Here is a 14848-nt window from a genome sequence, read left to right on the forward strand (position 1 = left end):
AAGACACACCCAAAAAAAAAAATTGAAGAGTAATTTATACACATATATATAATCAAAATGGGTGAGGTACTTCCCTCATGTATGGATAGTGGGTATCGTGTCTATTATAAAAACGGCATCGTTACAAGGGGTTAATATTCCAGCCTCCAACTCAGTTTTGCAGAAGTCTTTATGCTTCCGCTTCAACTTATTCAATGTATAGTAATGACCTATTGTGGGGAACTAAACACCACAATAGGGCTCCTCACTTTGATCTTGCCATCACTCCAAACCAAAGATGCTGACACCATAGATGCTTCCAAGCTTCCTTCAATACTCAGCACAAAGCTCTGCTTTTCCCCATAAGAAGTGAATGAAAGAACACTTGGGTTCACTTGGATTTTCAGCCCCAGAGGACCCCTCACAGTGGCTTTGTATGTGGACTTTCCTGACCCAACGTACGTAACAGTTCTTTTAAACATTCCACTTACACTGACGTTGGAGGGAGGGGTTGGAAGAGCAAAAGACGGATAGTTTAGATCACTAGCTTTAGCTGATTCAGAGCAGCTGCTATTATCCCCTGTGACAAGCTGTAATGTCCTTGTGGTGTACCCTTGTCCACATAAGAATCCCACGAAGTCTGTTTCACTAGCATCATATACTACACCAGGATTCACTGCCTTTACAGGATCGATTTGTCCTGCTCCATACGCAAATTCTGCATCTCGATTAGTCTTGGGACTCAATGGCATGGCTGCAACAACCACACACAACATGAAATATGTTAAATTTTTTGCATTAATTTATTGCAAGTTGATAGGCATCGTGTGTAAAGACTCGAGAATGGAAGACGTATTACCAGTGGTCATCAAAGCTGATTGGATAGCTGAGGGAGACCAATCGGGATGGAATGATTTAACGTAAGCTGCGGCCCCAGAAACATGTGGGCAAGACATGGACGTTCCTGAGATAATGTTGAACTGCACAGTTCTGTTGTCACCGTCAACCTCAGAAACGGAGGAATTTGGGGACCAACTAGCGAGAATGTTCACCCCTGGAGCAACTAAATCCGGCTACAACGAAAAAGGAAAACATTTGTAATAAAAATATGATGACTCTAATCTTTGTATATATTGAAGTGACCAAGTGATGATCAACCATAGCCAATGTACCTTGAGAATATCAGGGGAAACAAGGCTTGGACCTCTAGCAGAGAAAGAGGGCACCATAGGGGCCAATGTATCCTTTTCCTCGTTAGTTCTATAAATGGTTGCGGTTGGATTCCTACGAGATTTTGTCAAGGGATTCCTTTTAGAAAAGTATAGTTCTATGGAATCCTTGTTAATATGTACTCGTAGCTTCAGTTAATGGTTAATACCTTGTGGAATTTATGTAGCTGAAAATATTGGCAGCATCTTGCAAGTCCATGTACGAAGCTGGCAAGGGGAAAGTGAGAGGAGAGTCTCTGAAATTTTGACCTTGTGTCAGTGCACCAACGGCTTCTGCCATGAAGGGACCTGATGCTTGGCTTCTGCCCTCGCACAGAACAATTTTTCCCTTGACCAAATTTGGATCCAATGTGTTGCTAGTGCAAAGCCTGCACTTATCACACTATTTCATTAATTAAGATTAGAAAATACTCTCATGTCTTCACGTAGAGGACTTCAAGGCTCTGTCACCTGGATGAAGATCCATCAAAGCCCCCTTTAGTATTTGGTGCATCCCCTCCATAAATTATAGGATATTGTTGTCCCTTGAGGTCAAATGTATTTATTGAAATTCCCTAAACACGGAACAAGGAGATCATGAATAAAACTTGATCTTTCCTTATTGATTCCAGTTGAGAATTCAGTTACTAGCTAGCTCCATTAGGATAATTTCTCAGGTTAACCTTACCTCAAATGTTCTATTGTCACCTGTTCCAACCTTGGTACGAAACTTTCTATCGATGGTGCTAGCAGCCACAGAAATAGACCAAGGTGAAAAATTTGCGAGTGATCCAAGTTTTGGACCAGAATTTCCTGCAGAAGTTACCGTCAGTATTCCATTTCTCATGGCATGAAAAGCTCCAATGGCTAATCCATCTCTGAAATAATTCTCATCATTCAACCCTCCAAGAGAAACTGATAGTATGTCCACCCCATCAGCAATGGCATCATCAAAAGCTGCGAGAATGTCTGCATCATAACAGCCATCCAACCAGCAAACTTTGTAGACGGCAATTCGTGCTGATACAGCTCCTCCTCTTGCTGTTCCTGCTGCTAACCCCAACATGCTTGCCTGGCTCACTGGGTTCCCAGCTGCGGTGGATGATATATGAGTCCCATGACCATCATAGTCTCTTGGAGACTTTTCCTCACCATCGAATGATCCATCAGATCTGTAATACTTTGCCCCAATGATTTTTCTGCAGTGTAAGCATGATCTGTTAACGCCCTATACTACATAAATAAGAATAACATCTACATATATAAACACGCACACGCACAAACCTGTTGCAGGTGAAATTAGCGGATGATTGACATATGCCCTTCCATTTCTTAGGTGGTGGACCCAATCCTCTGTCGATGAAGCTTTCGGATTCTGGCCAGATTCCAGAATCAAGAACTCCGATGATGATATCACTTTCTGTCGTGGCTCTCTTCACGTTCTGTGGGAAGCCAAGGAAATCCCAAGATTTCGTCGTGTGGAGTTGTCTCTTTCGATTGGGGAAGACGGAGACCACACCATCAAGTCCTGCATTGTGAATTTTCTGGGCTGAGAACTATGAACCGAAGACAGAGAGAGTGAGTTCTGAAGAAGATAAGGAAATAATCTTCTTGCTCACCGGACATTCTTTCAGCTTCTTTCTGTGTTAGCTTCACAACAAAGCCATTGAAACTCCGTTTGTACTGATGAAGAACTGTCTTGGGCGCAGCATTGCTGAAATTAATGATTACATATACACTGATGTTTGACATGCAATTTTCAACGTACCAGTATAATATAATCACAGGATACGTTGAACTTTCAATCGGATCATGCAACTTCTTAACAGATATGTAAAAGCTAAACTATCCACGCACGTGCTTTTGAGTTGAACTTATCCGTGGTGGGAGGTGGAGTGTTAAAAGCTATAATTATTAAATAATCTATGTACGACTGTTGAAAAATTTAAGGTTTTAAGGCTAACTCGTACTTGTAGCGTTGAAATGTCTGGTTAGACTGGTATTACCTGTCGGCTGCATTTTGCAGCAAGCTTGTGTACTGTGACAAGGCGGAAGCTTCATCAGTCTTGCTGTTCCCAGTGTAGACAATGTAAGTCTGCGTTATCAGAAGACATAATTAATAACCAGAAACTGAATCATGGGAATTCAAAAACCAAGACAAAGCGACAAAAACATGCTTGACCTTGAGTTCATCTGAGGAAGAAGAGTGGCATTTGATCAGAAGAGAAGCAAAGCTAAGAAGCGAAATCAACAACAACAGAGGAGCAGAAGATCTGCTGTCCATTTCTGAAGTTCGTCTTGCAGTAATGACCTAACAACCTTAACCAACGCGTGTTTATATAGAAGAACAAGGAAAACTAAAATTCCACAGATTCTTGGAAAATGCATGCATATTCTTCTTCTATCAAATTCATCAGTTTAATTTTCCAAGAAGCTTTTGGTAAGGAATACTGTCCACCAATCAAGGCAAACGCGTGTTAAGATAAAGTCGAGAGAAAGGATTTATTTGATGCGTCCGTGGAGGGGAAGAAAAGTCTACACGAGGAAGAAGACATGGCCAAAGCTGAATAACATGGAGCTATTGAAGCTATCATTGTACAGCTCCCTTAATTGATACTTGATTGGGACACGATCCCCCACCTTTATGGCAATGATTTTCGTACCTTGTCATTTACGTTCTTGTTCATGAGTAAAGATGGTGATTTTCGCTGTCATGCCTAGTGGTTCCAAAGCAATCCAGGTTCAAGAACGAAGGCCCCCAAGTGGGGCTGAGAATCCTGTCAGTCACATATGTCGAAGTACGTAAATTAATAGGAACGGATCGATGATAAAATATCTTGCATTTTATGTCGAGGGTAGTCTAGGAAATGTTTGAAGCGTCATGTGTTTTGTGAGGTGAAGGAGCGTGAACACATTAAAAGAGGACGTTGGATATAAATGCTGTGTTTTTCAGATGTAGTAGCTTTCATCGTTGGAATAACTTCCAATTGCATTTACTATGACTACGCCAGATTTTACAGTATTTAATGTTTGGGCTGAAAATATATAGCCAAATTTTACAGTATTTAATGTTTGAGCTGAAAATATATACTTCTCTCAACCTACTTACTACTACAAGATAAAGAGAAAGTTTTTCTTCATCTTATTTATAAATTATCTCATTTAATTTATAGCATGAGTATATTATTTTATCTTTCATTTATTATAATGTAGATAATTTTTTTTAAAAGATGCATATATTAAGTAAGAGTAAAATTGAAAAGTAGCTATATTTTAAAAGAAAGTTTTTTTTAGTTTGTATAAAACATGCTGAAAAGTTCTTGTTAAAAAAACTAGAGTGTAACTCGCTCCAATCCATAATATAGGACTCCTCCATTCCTTAATATATTTAATTAATTTGATTAGATTAAAAAGTTTAGGTAAGTTAGTTAACTATAATAAATATAATATTTTTTTCCTAAAATATCTTAATCATCTTCATTATATCCTCCCCCTCTCATACTTAATTATAGTTGAGGGGTATCAATAGAAGTGATTTAGAAAAAATTGATAGATATAAAAAATAAGTCTTATATTTATGATCAAAATTCACCCCACAATTAGGTCCTATATTTAAAAGTCAAAGGACTATATTAGTTAATCTTTCTCACAAATCAATTAATATTAGTTAAATCATAAAACGTGTTTTAAATTGATGAAAGTTATCTATTTTATGCTTATTAAAAAATGTGATTGAAAATTTCTCTCATCTCTCTCTTATATTTAAAACTCTCTCCCCTCCTCATAACAAGGGATACATAAAAATGAAAAATTATCATTAATTATTTGGTCAACCTCAGATATTTTAAACTTCTTTTTTTTAAGAAGACTTCTTATATATTATGGACAAAGAGGGTAGGTTTGATAGATCATCTCACCATTATATTCAAACTTTTGAAGCATGGACGGTGTACATATTAATTAGATGATGAATCTTGACTAGGATGTGACACCTATGCCGAGCTAGCTTTTGGACTAAAGACCAAAAGAAGTCATGCCTTATGACCCGGAAGAATGCCACTCGCAATTTTTGCTTGCTAAAGCATTCATACTTAGAAAAGTTATTACAGTTTGCATTCACAAGGAGTAGTGCATGATATACTCTTTTCGTTCATATGTCGTTAGTATTAGAAGGGAATGAGTTTCGGTGTTAACCAGACTAATGAGTGTAAAAAACTTATCATTACTGTTGAATTTTGTCTTTTACTTTTATTGTTTCAAAATAATTATTTTAACGTGTGCAAATTTTATGATAAAAATAATATTTGAACTGTCAGTTTTAACAAGCTTTTTTTATATAACAATAGAGTTGGAAAAGTAAATGTAGACTATTAAAATTGTATTTGAATGACTTATACCTTATCGTAACAATGAGTCCTAAAGTTAGTTCTCATCAAAAAAGTAATTTTTTCCTACAAAACTAAACTTTGGAACCTAAGAGACGTGGCAAAAGACCCCAATTTGTTTTTTTTTTTTTTAACTTCAGTGAATTATTTTAAGAGTTTATAGAGGTTAGAAAGTCTAATTTTTATTTGTTGATTGGTGAATAATCGCTTGAGTGAAGTTTTAACAATCCAATGGGTAACCAAATTTTCTTTCTTGAAAATCCCAAAGAAAAACTATGATTTCTATTTGAATTTGTCATGAAAAGGATGATTTCTATCAAAATATCGCATTCCCAATTCAGAGATGTACCATTCTAAAGCAAACAATCAATAAGAATTTTACTATATCACTTTTTTACCTTAATTTTACTATCATATTCAATCAATAAGAACTCTTCCAGTATTAATAACAACCATCAGGCGGAATATTTTAGTTGATGTTCAACTTTCAAAATTTTTTAATGGGTTAATATATACTTTGATTTTTACGTTGCCCTCTTTTTAGTTTTAATCTAAGTTTTTATTGGATTATAAGGACCAATGTTTCAAATGAAAATAAACCCAAGAGACCAAAACATATAATTTGGAATTTGAGGGATCAAAACTAAAATAAAGATAAACTTAAATGACTAAAATTTAACCTTTTTTTTTGTGTTAAAACATAGGTATTCTCCTATTGGAGATAATTCTATTCAAGGTACTGTCAGGTACTAAATGTGGGTACCTCTCCCAACAAGGATTCGAACCTTAGTTCACCACGTTATGAGAGACTAGCCCCTTTCGTTAGACCCAATTCCCGTTGGTAACTTTTTTTTAATAATAATAACAACAACGACAACAACAATATTTTTCGAGATTTAAAGCGTAAAATGATTACATGTGTCAATGTTACCTTCGAGTGCAAGTATTTTTAAAAGTGAACAAGGAAAAAAAAAAAAGGCATAACTAAGTAACTTTTTTAATTTTTATTTATAGCTTATTAAAATTTGAACGTTGTACACATTCTTATTTTAATTTTTTTTGCCCCATGAATTTGAATTTTCTAAAGGAAGCATTAGGACTCCACATGCAAGCGAGGGTGAATCACCCAAGTCTTAAGGGGACGAGTACCAATAGAAGTTTGAAAGCGGAAATGAATTAATTTCTCACAATTTTGATAAGCCAAAATCTGAATCCTCATTCCAAGAGATGTCTACAGTTAATTCCTGATATTAATGTGATGAAGACTTGACTTCTAAAATTCCTTTAGTCCTGGAAACAAACTAATTAATACTCATTTGATTCTTAATATAAGACTCATTTAACTAATTTGATTAGATTAAGAAAGTTAAGTAAGTTATTTAATTATAAGAAAAGTGACACATTTTTTCTAAAACACAATAATCATCTTTCTTAATACGCCATCCTCCTTTTCTACTTGATTATGATTGAAGGAGTATCTATAGGGGTAATTTAGAAAAAACTGATAAATATGAAAAATAGGTCTTATATTTAGGACCAAAATCAACTCAAGAATTGGATCCTATATTAAAAACCGGAGGAGTAATACATTTTTCGTAATAAAAAAAATGCCTTTTTGTTAATAGTAAGACGCAAATTTTCCTTTGATCTCTTTTGTTTTTTTTTTTGACCCGCAATTTTCCTTTGATCTCTAGTACATGTATCAACATATGTAATTATGTATGTCTTTAAGTCATATCATTTATAAATATTGTGGTTTGTTTTGGGTTATATTTTTTATATATAGCTATTTAAATTACTACTAATTTAAATTTTAATAAATATTGACAGATTTATAGCTGTTGTTTCCAACTTTTGTCACGCTGTTAATCCATTTATTAATTTCAAAATTTGATCTTAAATAGCATTATTCATTTAAAATGTACTACCTCCAATTCTAAATACAAAATTTAGTTTACAAGAATAATAATAATTTGCAGTATAAAAAGTTGACCTTATATTTAAAAATAGAGATATTAATATAATTTGGAGGCGGATTTTCACAAAGTAAATGCTAAAATTTTGATGACTTTTTGTACAAGAACTTTATTGAAAAAAATTACACTAAATTCCGTGTAAGAGAATTAAATATTAAAAAAACTCTCAAAATCATCAAATTAATTTAAATGTTCAAAAGATTTTATTACAAGGGATTTTACTTATTCAATTACTAAATTACCCTCATTTTTTTAAGTATGCATTTTCAACTGAAAAGACAGTTACTAATAACTTAAAGTGCAATGATTAACAACTATCATGACAAATAATAACAACCCATAAATTAAATTTTTGTCATACACTAAGAAAATATATTGTTAATACTTGATATGATAGTTTGTAATCGTTACATTTTATATTGTTAACGACTGCCTTTTTAATTGTCAATACATATTAAAAAAAAAAGTAAAAGCACCGTAATAACTAAACAAATGAAATCTCTTGTTACGAGATCTCTTAAAATTTAGATTAATTTAATAATTTTAAAAAACTATTTTGTATTTATTTCTTTTGAACGAGACTTAACGCAAATTTTCTAACTTTATTTTGGGGCTATAAGCAAAGAAACAGAATACTTCCTCCTTTTCTTATTATAAGATCTAATTTTTTGAATACATTTGTCTTTTTTTATAAAATCTTTTTTGAATTTGTCTAAGTATTGAATGATTTTGTTACCTATTTCATTTCTAATTTAATATATTTAATATATTTTTTTATTTATCTTACTATTACTCTCTCATATTTATTCATTTATATATAGGGGTATATTTAAAAAGAAATTATATTTGCTACATATTAATTACTTTTAACTAATTTTAATTATTTTTTAAATTACGTAATTTAGTTTTTTAAAAAAATCTTGTAATAAGAGACAGATGTATACTGTACAGTCACCACCTAGATTTTTTTTTTTTTGGTTGTCCAGAGTATCCTCCCACCCGAACGTTAAGAGACTAATCTCTCAGGGTACTGTCAGGCGCCGTAGCGGAAACCCCTCCCAATAGTGTTTTTTTCATACGTACCTCCCCAAAAATCAAACTCAGGACATGATGTTTAAGGGGTCTAAGTCCCTTCCACTTAGAGCAACACTAGTTGGTTGTCACCACCTGGATTTATTTTGCCAAAAAAGTTATCCTCGGCTTGGAGCTCGCGTTGCTTTTGAAGGCTTTTTGAAAATTTGGGTTGAAATTAAAGAGATGGGCGCTTGGTTGTCGATAAAAGGCCCAGAATCAGTACTCATCTTGAAAATATATCTCGTGACAAGTCATCAGGCACAAAGCCAAAAACTTGTTTTGACATTTCATGATAATGATTTCGTAATGTAATAATTTTTCATAATAATTGACACACATGCACGCAAACTTATATCAAATTTTTTATATTCATTATGTTGGACTTTCCAATCATATATGGTCATTTATCCTATCTTTAAAATATTATTATTTAATTATAAACTCGTAAAAAAGAGATAATTGACCATATATGATTCAAAAAACTTTATAATGAAAATAAAGAATTTGACATTAAAGTCATTAAAACTTAAATTTATTTGGATATTTTTATCATTAGTAACAACCTTATTGAGATCCATTGAGAAGACAAGACAGAGACAGATAGCAACGGCCAGTGGAACGGGAAAGCAAAAGCTAGCATAATCCACATGCAAAAAATAGTATTGTCATTAGTCACATAATAAGTCACTCTCTTTCTTTATCTTTTATTGTTCCTTTCCTTTCCTTTCTTGTGACTGAAATGCCCACATCTTTCATTCATTTTCTTGTTGGGGATGAATGCATGCATTTTTTTTTTTCAATATGAAGTTTTCGGTTGTTGTTTGTATTGCAATCAAGTATATGTAGTATTACTTTCTGTCTTTAATATAAGAGCTTGATAAGTGTTAAATTTTGATTTTAAATATAAAATATTAATTTATTTTTTCTTTCATATTCATTATTTTTTCTTAGAATAATTTACTTATAAACCCGTACGTCATCTAACATTGGATAAGAGTATTTTAAAAAAAATCATGTTATATTTGTTATAATTAATTATTTTATTTTATTTTTTTTAATTTATCTAAATTGGTTAACTAATTATTATATTAACTATTGAAATGAGTACAATGGAACTTCCCCCCCCCCCCCCGAATTTCTCTAGAGACAGTTGAGTTTACCTTAAATTTCATTATAACAAGTACCGAAATGAAAATATAATTGAGTTTTAACTTTGATACTACTGGCTAATAACTGTTGTTGGTATGAAAAAAATATATTGAAATGCGATGAAATTCACAAGTCATTTTTTGTTGTGTTTACAAACTAATTACTCCTCCAGTATTAATATAATACATATTTAATTAATTTAACCAAATTAAAAAATTTAATTAAGTTAATTAATTAGAAAAAAATATAACATACTTTTCTTAAAACACCATAATCATATTTCTTAATATCCTTTATTTCTTACTTACTCGATTATAGTTGAGAGAGTATCTATAAAGATAATTTATAAAAAAACTAATAAATATAAAAAATAAATTTTATATTTAAAACTAAAATTAACGTAATAATTAAGTTTTATATTAAAGATTTGAAGAATACGTTATAAGTTAAGAGTTAGCTTCGGACTATTTAGATCAGCTCCTGAATTGAATCCATATAAAGTGTTAGTAGGCCATGAGGTGACGGGCAACCAAAAAAAATTTGATACCAAACTTCCCTGTGTTTCCGGGATACGTGTTTGGGAAAAGAAACAGCCCGACCATTGAACAAGAAGCCCAACCCTGTAGCATTTTGTCATTTAAAAGTTCTCCATCTTTACCAACAAATATTAGCTCAAGTAAAAAAGACTTGAGTACCTTAAATATTATGTTCTACCTAATTCTATTATGAGAGATTAGTTTTTTACTGTTCAGATGGGAGGATATTCTAGAAAACCAAACTAAAAGTTCCCCTTCTTTCTTTCTTTTTCGCCTACAGTTCTCTATCCAAGATGGTTCAAATATAAACAAATATTTTAATGAAAAAGATGATATGTTCCATTTGAAATTGAAAGGAGAAGAAATTACTAACCTTTTAATTTAAATTATTTCTTCTAATCAATGTATAAGTAACAACCTTGTTTAATTCTGTTATTATAAGAGACAACCATCATAATCACACAGTTCAAAATATTAGTTAAAAATAATAAATATATAAAGAGTTAATATAAATTTTGGTCCTTTAAGTTTGCCCTCATTTTGGTTTTGATCCCTCAAGTTTCTTTTTATTTAAAATATTGATCTCTACAACTCAATAAAAACTTAGGCCATTTTGCCCCTTGAGGGACCAAAACCTATGGTTTGAAATTTGAGGGATCAAAACCAAAATGAAAACAAACTGAAGGGACCAAATATTATATTAACCTATATATAAAATATATATATTTTTTACAATTATATATTTATTTGAGGGAGTACGTAGAGATTATGAGTAATATGTAGGGCACTTATCTTGCCTGCACGCCGATTTCCAGGCTTTTTATCGCAATCTTTCGAGTCTTGGTTGAAGATGAATTTGGAACAGAGCCCGAATTGGTGTATTTTCTTTGGAATCATCTGTTGGAAGCTTTTGGAGTGCAAGAAACCATCTCCTTTTCTGCCAAGTACACAAGGAGGCGCATCTCCTAGTCAACGAAGCACTTTCTTGGGCCATGCATGTTGGGAAAGCCCAGGATCCTAACTAATCGTTTTCGTTTTTGTTCTTTTGTACTCGTTCTTTCGTTTCTTTTAATAAAATTTCATTTCTACCAAAAAAAAAAAGTAATATATATTTAATAAAAATAAAAATGAAAAGATCAATTTTCAATTTTAAACAAGGAGGAGTTATTTTTTTTGTTTTTTTTATTTAGGAACATAACGGCTGTGAGAGATGATTGTCTATTATAGAAAATGAAGGTGATTTAATCTTTTTCATTTTGCGTTGATTGTTTGGTCATATTCAGGTTGATGAAGAAGATCTGACGATGAACTCAAAACAGGTTTGCAAAAAATAAATAAAAATAACATCTTCCGAGATTCACGCATTGCATTCCACGTGTAAGGCTGTTCAAAGTGCTTTCTCGTCCGTTTATTCCGTTTCTCTTCATTGTTGGCCTTCCAATATGCACTTTCTTCTCTTCTCTCTCTCCTCCTCCCCGTCCCTGCACTCCTCTGTAACCTCTCCACTCTTTTCAATCTCTATTCCCTCTGTTCACCGTCGCTTCATCACTCGCCTCTTACCGTCTTTTATGGTTCGTTTCCCTTTCTCTGTCTGTTTATCACGATAACTTGCAGCCAGACTAACGGATTTTATATGTTGTCGAATTTTGAATGTAATTTCGGCTGTGTGTTTGTATATCCTAGGTTTTTGATCGACAAATTTGTGTTTGCTAATTTTGCTTAGATCTGGGCAGGTTTTACGTGGTGTCGGGTGTTGGAAATATGGCATATAAAGTCGATCATGAATACGACTATCTTTTCAAGATAGTATTGATTGGGGATTCTGGTGTCGGAAAATCCAATATCCTTTCTAGGTTTACGCGAAATGAGTTCTGTTTGGAATCCAAATCTACCATTGGGGTAGAATTTGCTACGAGGACATTGCAGGTTGGTTTTATAACATCAACTTTCATGTAATTCGAGTTCCGTTTCGGTTGATTCTCGCATGAAAGGTGCTGGGTTCTTGTTGATCTTCCCCTTCGATTAGTCTTTACCTGGTTTAAAACTAGGTCCTGAAAGAATTGAATGAGTGAATGAATCTCTATCTGGTTTTAGGATAATGAACACCTGATGACTTTTTTTTTTTTTTTTGGGTAGAACACCTGATGAGTTTTTTCTGTTATGGTGACTATACAGACATCAATTGGAATGCTTGTACTCATCATCTTTGCATTTGCATGCAACATATAAGGATAGATGTGGCCAGATATTTCTATTCCTGATTTCTCTGTAATGTATGACAGTTTTCTTCTGTGAAAAAATTGGGACTACCGTTACTTAATTTCTTTGAGCTCGCCAGCAGTGTTTATATTTACTATATTTACTGTTTGTCATCACTTTTGTCCATGTCTTTTGTAGGTAGTACTACTAAGACCATCCAGTAGGAAAAAATTATTTAACTGGGAGAGATTATAAGAAAACAGTTTACAACTTTTGTATGATATCTAAAGTTCTAGCATTTTAGTTCATTCTAGTCTCCCTCGGTAGGTGCTCTGTCTTTAATTTATATTCAAAAAGGGTCTAGTGCTGATGGAACTTGTCAAACATTTAAATAAACTATTCATGATCGGCGTATCTCAGAATTCCTTGGTAGTAATGACCAAATGCTTTGTCTGCACTTTAAGTAGCTTGGGTGAAAGACGTCTTGTAAGAACGCCAAACAAAATTATTCATGAAGTTCACATAACAACTTATTAGGTATCAGCGCTCATTCTCCTTGTTAGGGATGGCCGCAACCTGGCCTGATCACATTGGATTGCAGAAACTTTAAAGGAAAAAAGAAAAAAATTGTGGTCCAAGCCAATCTTATTGGGAATTTTTTCTGACTCGATTCAATTAATTAAAAGGTAACAAATGTGTATGAGAATTTATTTAAAAATTTTATTTTAAGAAAAATATAATTTAGTAAAAGACTTGTCTGTCTTCGTAAAGAGTAATGAGTTATAATCAGCATGACTCAGACAATGTAGAGGACAAATTTGTGGTACTGTGGTTTACTTTGTATGAAAGAGTGATTATTAGGAAATCCATGTTTCTGTTGACATAGGTGGAGGGGAAGACTGTAAAGGCACAAATATGGGACACTGCAGGTCAAGAGAGATACCGAGCAATCACAAGTGCCTACTATAGAGGAGCTGTTGGAGCCTTGTTGGTCTATGACATAACGAAAAGGCAAACATTTGAAAATGTGCAGAGGTGGCTTCGCGAACTAAGGGACCATGCAGATTCTAACATTGTTATTATGATGGCTGGAAATAAATCTGACCTGAATCACTTAAGAGCAGTTGCTACTGAAGATGCTCAAAGTTTGGCTGAGAAGGAGAATCTGTCTTTTCTAGAGACTTCAGCATTAGAGGCCCATAATGTTGAGAAGGCATTCCAAACCATATTATTGGATATATATCAAATTATGAGTAAAAAGGCGCTGGCAGCACAAGAAGCAGCTTCCTCCACTGGCCTTCCTCAAGGGACAACCATAAATGTCTCAAATTTGTCAGGTAACGTGGAAAAGAAATCTTGTTGCTCAAATTAAACAGGATAGCTCTGTGTAAAAAAGGAGAGGAGTGAACTTGCTCGTAGAAAAATATAGTTATATGAATTAGTAACATGAGGAATACTTGCTACCGGCCGCCAGATTTTCGTCTATATTATTCTCCTGGAAGATGGGAGGGGACTAGTCTCTTAACACTCGCAAGTGAATATGCTGAACATGGCAGTTTTAACTAATTCGTCTTCGCTTTGGAATGAAGTAATTATGAAAAGCAGCAATGCACTCGGAGTTAGGTTATTTGGTACAGTTGGGGTTTAGTTGGAAGCAATGTAACTATAGTTTCTCAACAATGTCACTCATTTGGCTCTTCTGATCTGCGTATTTTTGTCTTCTTTCATTCACAATAAGATATTTCGTTTCTTTTATTTAATCTGATGTTACTTGTGATTACAACTATGCTTGAAAATGCTTATTCTAACTTGTTGGATGTGCATCTAATATGAAACAATAGGAGATCTTTGGTACTTTAATCTAAAACGATAGTAGTAGTACCAAGCAAACCAAACCAAATCTTGAAATAACATATGAGCATGTGAGAATAAAAGCGCAGATTCCAAATGTTTTTTCTTCGTGTTTATGGTTATGATTGGTTTACTCATCTTATGTACCTAAGATTTTTCTGTCAGACGTTCTGGGATATCTTTCTCCTTCAGAAGAATTGGTCAAACAATCCATAATGTTGTGCATTCTGTTGATTTATTTAACAGCTAGTTATATATTCAGGAATGACTGCGTTGTAGCTGTTTATATTGTTTGTACTTTGTTAACGGTGGATACACCAATGAACAACTAAGGAGGTAACACCAAACTTAAAAAGTTGTTGAAGTTCAATAAAAGGATGAAGTGAAAGATCTATCTCCAGTCTCCATAAGGGGCATATACATGTTTGAGCAGATTTGACCTCGATCGATGAACACCCATGGCGGCAAAATGTATAGCTCGAGTGCCTGTT

At 33.5% G+C, this 14848-nt stretch overlaps 2 protein-coding genes across 3 annotated transcripts; one reads left to right on the forward strand and one right to left on the reverse strand.

The window, feature by feature from the left end:
• Window positions 1-194: 194 nt before the first annotated feature.
• On the reverse strand, window positions 195-3540 carry LOC114732930 (cucumisin-like). The gene is made up of 10 exons (XM_028920322.1): window positions 3370-3540; window positions 3194-3282; window positions 2807-2901; window positions 2472-2715; window positions 1876-2386; window positions 1659-1762; window positions 1358-1576; window positions 1152-1263; window positions 839-1052; window positions 195-733 (listed from the first exon to the last, which is right to left on the reverse strand). Exons 1-10 carry the CDS (start codon window positions 3469-3471, stop codon window positions 210-212), a joined length of 2214 nt encoding a protein of 737 aa, XP_028776155.1. The 5' UTR covers window positions 3472-3540; the 3' UTR covers window positions 195-209.
• Window positions 3541-11812: 8272 nt separating this feature from the next.
• On the forward strand, window positions 11813-14002 carry LOC114732966 (ras-related protein Rab2BV-like). 2 transcript variants are annotated; one of them, XM_028920377.1, is made up of 3 exons: window positions 11813-11878; window positions 12041-12233; window positions 13393-14002. In XM_028920377.1, exons 2-3 carry the CDS (start codon window positions 12069-12071, stop codon window positions 13876-13878), a joined length of 651 nt encoding a protein of 216 aa, XP_028776210.1. In that variant the 5' UTR covers window positions 11813-11878; window positions 12041-12068; the 3' UTR covers window positions 13879-14002. The 2 variants fall into 2 exon arrangements, with proteins under 2 accessions (XP_028776210.1, XP_028776211.1); XM_028920378.1 differs by having other exon boundaries at window positions 11834-11878; window positions 12031-12233.
• Window positions 14003-14848: the final 846 nt, after the last annotated feature.

The sequence above is a fragment of the Neltuma alba genome, unplaced genomic scaffold, assembly GCF_004799145.2.
Source record: "Neltuma alba isolate B1F8T4 unplaced genomic scaffold, ASM479914v2 tig00012957_pilon, whole genome shotgun sequence".
NCBI classification, from domain to species: domain Eukaryota; kingdom Viridiplantae; phylum Streptophyta; class Magnoliopsida; order Fabales; family Fabaceae; genus Neltuma; species Neltuma alba.